This window comes from Rhagoletis pomonella, unplaced genomic scaffold (assembly GCF_013731165.1).
Source record: "Rhagoletis pomonella isolate Grant_MI unplaced genomic scaffold, Rhpom_1.0 Rhpom_scaffold_03920, whole genome shotgun sequence".
NCBI lineage: Eukaryota > Metazoa > Arthropoda > Insecta > Diptera > Tephritidae > Rhagoletis > Rhagoletis pomonella.
The window spans coordinates 11,349-18,843 of NW_023462471.1; the positions used below are offsets into that span (position 1 = coordinate 11,349).

At 44.2% G+C, this 7,495-nt stretch overlaps 1 protein-coding gene across 1 annotated transcript; it reads left to right on the forward strand.

Annotated features, from left to right (window-relative positions):
- Positions 1-2,462: 2,462 nt before the first annotated feature.
- On the forward strand, positions 2,463-7,489 carry LOC118754451 (platelet binding protein GspB-like; the record flags this gene model as incomplete). Its single annotated transcript, XM_036489328.1, has 3 exons — positions 2,463-2,827; positions 2,891-3,145; positions 3,224-7,489. Coding segments are annotated over 3 exons (4,886 nt in total), but the record flags the coding sequence as incomplete, so codon positions are not given.
- Positions 7,490-7,495: the final 6 nt, after the last annotated feature.

Below are 7,495 nucleotides of genomic sequence, written 5' to 3' on the forward strand. Positions count from 1 at the left end.
CTATTTTCAGGGACCGAAAATAACTGTTATGATGTATTTCAAAAACTAAAAAGTCAAGGTTTAAAACTTTTCGTGGAAGACATTTGTTAATGTACTTGTCATTTTCATCATGCCCTCTACAAGGATCAACGATACTTTTTATTTTTCTAACTTTGAAAAAAGTACAATCCTTACTGTTAAAACTGTACCCAAATATTGGTTTTTTTAACAAAAATAAAAGGCTTTGCCAAGGAACAAGTAAACCGTTTAAATAAAGAAATTTAGTACAATTTTCGGAACAATAATGAAACAAATTTTAAGTGGCTTAATTTAATTTTTTAGATTTTATTTTTTTTTTGAAGATGTGCCAAAAATCAACGGCAAGTCCTAGCTACTTCAAACTTACACTTTATTTTATTAAATTTTAATAGGTTAACAACTACATATTCAAAAAACCTCTACAAAATCTGGCCAAAAAGTTGAAAATGCAAAGCATGAAAATTTATTGAAAAAAACGAAAAAAATAAAAATAAAAATTTGCATATATTGTAAAAAATTCTCTGGGTCAATACTTTCTGCTGAGAGTGTATATTTGAATTCTATAAGTTAAGAACATACGATTAAGACCAAATTAATTTAATAGGACTAACGGTTTGGTCGCTGTTTGGCCAATACTTTTAGTTTTGACAAAAAATATTTGTTTGCTGTAATTTTATATCAAGAAAAGATTTTTTTTGTAGACTTTTATTAAAAAAGCTATAATTGGTTGTGGCCCTGCCTCTTTTGCAAACTTATGCCAAATTAACTGGGAATTCCAAGTGAGCCAAAGCCCCTCCACCTGATCTTTTCAACGCAGAGGAGGCCGTTCTCTTGATTTGCTACCACCATCGGGTATCGCGTGGAATAGTTTCGGTCCGGTCGGAGATCATTTTCGGATAGGCAATTCTTTTTCGTTCTTTAAAACCGGTGAAGAGTCGATGACTTTCGATCATTCTCTTGCGGGTCTTTTCCGAGTTTTGACATAGGGAGAATATCCGTTTTATGGTGGACTTACCATGCCTAAAGCCACTCTGGGAAGACCCAATTAGTCCGTTCACCGTGCGCTTCAACCTTTCATACATTACGCTCGATACCAAGTTGTAGGCGCCCTTACTGTGATTTTGGGGTGAGCACACTAAAATTTCAGTTTGCAGACATGCGTTCGTCCGACCATATTTCACATCAGGCTTCCGCAGCTTTGTTGTTCTTTAGCCGCGAAATTGTTATTATTATCTCGTCATAGTCGTACCGGCTCGTGCTTATTTTCTCAACTGGTTTCAATGCCATTCAGCAATGTGGACAATTATGCCATCAACAATTAAGGAACGCTTTAAACACAGGTCAATAGGTAGCCTTGTTTGTTCTTACAGGTAGTTTCGATGATCTCGTAAGCTTCCTTGAGTTTTTGGAAGTCTTTTTCGGTCGGCCAGCACCTTAAACTCCTCGAACTCGCTTATTTGGGCTTCTTTCTCTTTACTGAGGAAAATATTTATGTATCGCTTCCCCTTTTCAGTTCCCCAGGTTATCGATCCCATATACATATGTACATATGTAGCTCGTATTACGCTCGATTTCACCATCTTCCTCTAGGCGACATCTTTTTTCTAGACAACGGAGTGTTCTTACGGGTTCTATGAAATTCAATTAGATGTCCGTCATAGAAAAGTAAAGTAAAGAAAGATATAACGGTTTGTTGAAGAGTGCTCTCATAGGGCAGATATGGGAGTCAAGGGTTTGTTGTAATTGCAACATTTCACCAGTTAGTGATTTGAGTCACTCTTTGACCCCCGAATCGTACGCAAGACTAGAATACTGGAAACGTGTTTCTGTCTACGACAACGTGATTCATGACATTTCTCATACTATGATCAAGGAACATCCTCATTTCCATATAAATTGCCTTCTGCTGGAGCCATGTTTCGTGGCCGCTGGATTCGGTTACCTGACCTTGACATTTGAAATTGCCTGGTTTGTTCTAGGCGTCGTGATGGCGACGAATTTGGGGTTCTTTACGTGCTAGATGTAGTAGATGACGCATGATTCCTGGTTTTGTGTACCTAAGAGAAAGGGTGCATTGTGATTTTCATGGCTGAATCAAGTACATAATTGTAACTTATTATCTCAGTCAGAGGGGAAGCCCAGGATAAATGTATTTACACAAAATGTATTCAATTAAAAAATTATTTGGTATGCCATAAACTTACTACTTTAGCAAGTTTTGTTAAGTCGCATTTGAGATGTGTATGCGCATAATTTCTTAGATGAATTTTTTGCACATGCAGCTTTGCACAGATTTGTGTACATGCGCCTTGTATCCGGTTGTAGTACTAGTTGGTGTAGCATACCTTTCGGCACGTAGTGTTGTTAGTCGCCTTGTAGCTATGACTATGTATGGGTCCATATAACATTTTTTGCCTTAGAATAATTTTACCTTACCTCGGAAGATACTTACATTCAGAACTTCCTTTATCCTTTTCGAGTTTCTTAAAAGATACAATATTTTATTATTTGTTTCTTCTTCGGTTCTTATGTAGTAGTAAAATTTCACACGTAATCAATTCAACAGCATTGTTACTTACCTCTCTTTCTCGCCTCTGTATCAATTTTTCAGAAGGCTGTTACTACAATTACAATCACTACAATGAAGGCGATAGAATATTAACGAACGAGCCCTGCCTGAATTGTACCTGCCACAATAAGATGCTGATGTGTTATCTGCGTGTTTGCCCATTTACGAAACCAATTGGACACGATTGCATCGTTGAAAAGCGTGAGGATCAATGCTGTCCAATTATCACATGCCCCGAGGGTAAGTTTCCATGCAATTGCTTTGCATCATTGTATTCTATTTTTTTCTCGTTTTCTTCCGAAGTTCCTGTCGATGTTGCGCATCATGTATCTGAGCCCGGCACAGAGCTAAGCATACCCGAGAAATATGGCTGCAGCATCGATAGCAAATTCTACCCCGAAGGCGCACAAGTACCATCAAATCCTAATAAACCATGCGAGCTGTGTTATTGCATTAAGAATCGCACGTCATGTCTAATGCAGGAATGTACATTGCACATTGATGGTTGCACACCGATCTACAATAAGGGATCTTGCTGTCCAGTGCGTTACAATTGCGGTAAGTTAGGCTACGTTCGCGTATGTAGGTATTTAGTGAAATTTATTTAATTTTTATTTTTCATATTCTTTCGTATAGATCACGAGAATGACGTTTTGGAGCTGGAGGATCACTCGTCCACCACATCGACCACAACCACAGAGCGCCCAACGCCTGGCTTCATTCTCACTACCACCATGACCCCATCGGTCTCCGCAGACTGTGTGCACAATGGCGATGTTTATGCCGATGGCGCCTCCATTACTGGCAAGAGTGCCTGCGAACACTGCTACTGCATGCGTGGAGATATTGTTTGTGCCGTTCAAGAATGCGACATGCCAATGCTATCTAGCAATGGTAAGAGCTGTCATGCACTGCCGCCAGCAGAGGGTGAATGCTGTCCAAGCAATTATGTCTGTGAGGACGATTCAGCCACTACAGAAATCATTGAGGTGACAACTCCGCCGTATGCGAAGGAAGAAGAAGCGGTTACTGCATCCGCGGACAAGGATCTGCACGGTGCCATACCAGAGGAAGATATTCAACTACAAACACACATTGACGAAGATGAAGAGAAACCGGCCGATCAAGTTACTACTGCACCTCCGGATCTGGCAATTGATGTCACTGGAGCAGCAGTGACTGCCGCTGAAACACAAGAAGCTGAAAGCGAAAGTTCGACCGAGAGCGCTACAACAGTTAAATCTGAAGTTTCATCTGAAAAAACCGAGAAGCAGAAGGAAAAAGAAGAGCCAACAAGTACCGACGCAGTTGAGCCTATTTCAGAAGCCACAGCAGAACCTGAGGGTACTAAACGTATTAGCACGGATATTGACGATCATGCGGAGACTACAGCTAAACCTGCTGCCACAGAAGAAGTGCCCACTTCCAAGCCCAGCAGCGAAGAAGCCGAAGCTACCACAGTACCGGCTATTAAGGAAGTGGAAGAGAAACCCGCAGTCGAATTCGACGAAAGGATTGATACTGAAGCTTCTAGACCCAGCAGCGAAGAACCGGAGGCTACAACAGTGTCTGCTATTAGAGGAGATGAACAGAAACCTGCGTTTGAATTCGAGGACAGAATTGATGCTGAAACTTCCAGACCTACCATCGAAGAGGCGGAAACCACCACAGTGCCGGCTATTAGAGGAGAGGGCCAGAAACCTGCAGTTGAATTCGATGAAAGAATTGATGCTGAAACTTCCAGACCCAGTAGCGAAGAACCGGAGGCTACCACGGTGCCGGCTATTACAGCAGAAGGGCAGACACCTGCAGTTGAGTTCGGCGAAAGAATTGATGCTGATACTTCCAAACCCAGCAGTGAGGAAACGGAGGCTACTACAGTGCCTGCTATTAGAGGAGAGGAACAAAAACCAGGAGCCGAATTCGACGAAGGAATTGATGCCGGAACTTCTAAGCCCAGCGGCGAAGAAGCAGAAGCAACTCCACTTCCAGAAGTGTCTGTGGTTCCAACCACTGTACCTTCACCAACAAAATCAGATAAGGAAACTAGTCACGAAACCAGTGCTGAGGTTCCTGAGGGAGAGAGATCTACAGAGTCCTCTGAAGGGGCCGCAACGGATCACGAAAAACCTACCACAACTGTGCGACCAACCGTCGAAAAGGAAAGCTCAGAAGAATCGACAGAGTCAGAGGAAATTGATGTTACTACAAAGAAACCAACTGCAATTGTGTCCGAGGAAGCTTCAGAGCAACAAGCAAGCACTGAAATCAGCTCAGAGCAAGGTAGCGGCGAAGAATCAACCGAATCGGCAGAAGCTGAATTATCAACGGAAAAATCAACGGAAGCCTCCAGCACCGAAGAGGAAGTGCCAGATATGCAACTGCCTTCTGTTATTCCCGGGGAAGGAGACTGTTTGGTCGGCCATAGAACATACGGAAATAATACTAGCATTCCGACAGCAGATGAATGTGATATCTCTTGCAAGTGTATTAGCAGCATCGTGGTCTGTAATAAAATTGAGTGCGATGTGCCGATAGACATTAGCAAGTGCATTATCGATCAAGCGAGCACCGACAAATGCTGTCCCTCATTTATCTGTGAACCACATGGCATTGAAACCACAGCGGCACCTATTGCACCGGAAGACGACCAACCAACAATTGCTCCCTTCTCAGATATTGACATACCTGCTGTTCCTACTGAGCAGCCAATGTCACATGTCAAGGAAGAAGACGTGACAGAAATCGGGGAGAGTACGGCAACACCAAAGATTGATCAATCCGCCTTGATTACTGAAGATAATGAACAAATTGAGAAGGCCACCGCTGCGCCAAGTGCGCAAGCAGTGCCAGAAAAGGCCAGCGACAAAGTGCCAGTTTCACCCGCAGCACCAGTTGACGAAACTGAAACGGAGAAAGCTACAGTTGCTCCAGCAAAGGGAGCTGAACAAGCTGGAACCACTACAGCTGCACCATCCATCGAGGAAGCTGAAAAGATCACAACTACACCTGTGCTTGAAGGTGAAATATCTGAGGACAAATCTACTGCTACCCCGGAAATTGCAGAAACTGAAAAGGCCACAATTGCGCCGGGCATTAAGCAGGAAGAAAAGGCGCCAGAAGAGGAGTCTACAGTTTCAGAAGAAATTGAAAAAGCAACTGCTGCTCCTGATCTTGGTGATGTTGAAGCAGGTACTTCAGCTGCAGAAGAAGTGGAGAAGTCTACCTCTGCTCCTGCTTATGATGATAGCCAAAAGACTGACGAGCACGCAGGAGCATCCACCACTCTTACTCCGGATCTGGAAGATGTTGAAAAAGTCACTTCTGCTACCACTGCTGGCGAACCAGAGCTTGATGAAGGAAAAGAAAAGGTCACAGCTGCACCAGAAACTACTGAGGGTGAGAAGGGTGCCGCGGCCGAAGAAATTGAAACAGAGAAACCTACTGCTGGCCCAAGCATCGAAGAAATTGAAAAGACTACACCTGCTCCTAGCTCAGACGTTGAGAAAGGTACAGCTGCTCCGGACACTGAAGAAAGCGGGAACGTCACCGCAGTACCTGATGCCGAACAACCTGTACATTCTACTACCGCTACTGTTGCTGAGGCTGTCGAGAAGTCTACTACCGAAAGTGCCGTGGAAGCCGAAAAGTCAACTTCTGTTCCTCTTAGCGCAGAAAGCGAGAGCACTACCGTTGTACCTGTTGTGAAGGAAGACAAAGATGAAGAAGTAGGCGAGAAGTCCACTACTGCTCCAGGCATTGATGAAATTGAAGAAGCTACTGCAGAGCCAGAAATCCATGAAGGAGAGAAAGTCACTCTTGCTCCAGCTGTCGGAGAAACTGAGCAGCCAACAGCCGCCCCTGGTATCGAAGACGCTGAGAAGTCTACTGCTGCTCCTAGCGGTGAAGAAGTTGAAAAGCCCACCGCAGCCCCAGTCCTCGAAGAAATTGGAAAGGTTACTGCTACTCCTGACGGCGATGTTGCCAAAGAAGGCGAGATAGCCACGGCCGCACCAGGTGTCGAAGAGGAAGAGAAACCAGCTAAGCCTGATGAAGAACAAGTAGCTGAAGTCACTACTTCTCCAATTGACTCGGAAATTGAGAAAAGTACTCCTGCTATCAGTGATGAAGGAATTGAAAAGGTTACTGCCGCTCCTGCTGCAGAGGAAGACAAAGAGGCTACTGCTCGTCCCGACATCAAGGACATTGAGAAGACAACTCTTGCTCCAGTTGCAGAAGGCAGCGAAAGGACTACACTTTCTCCGATTGTTGTGGGTGCCCCTGGTGCTACAGAGAGTGCCCTTGAAGTTGAACAAAGTACTGATGAAGAGGACATCGCATCATTCACTGGAATTCCACGACTTGATTTGGAAGATGCTGTGCATGAAGGAACAGCTGCTCCTGGGACAGAAGGAGACATCGAAAAGGCCTCACCTGCACCTGAAAGGGTCGCTGGAGAGGAGGAATTCACTCTCAAACCCGATCTTGAAAGTGAAAAGGAAACGGAGGAGTCTACCACGGCTCCTATTTCTGGGGATAGTGAAAAGTCTACTGCTGCTCCTGCCATTGACGCACTTGCGGGAGTCACCGCAGCTACTGAAAGCGAAGAGGGCGAAGGTAGCGGAGAGGCTGCAACTGTTGCAACTGGCGAAGAAGATGGCACCGCTAAAAAAGAAGAAAAGGTTACAGTTGCACCAGAAGTGGAAGGTGAAGAGCCTGAGAGAGGTACTACTGCAACAAGTGCAGCCACAGTTGAAGACATTGCAAATATTACGGCTGCGCCAGGAACCGAAGCCGATATCGAAGAGTCTACATCTGTTTCGGAAGCTATTGAAAAGACCACTCTTAGATCTGATATTGAAGACGTTAAAGAGGCTACTGCTGCCCCTGATGTTGAAAATATTGAAA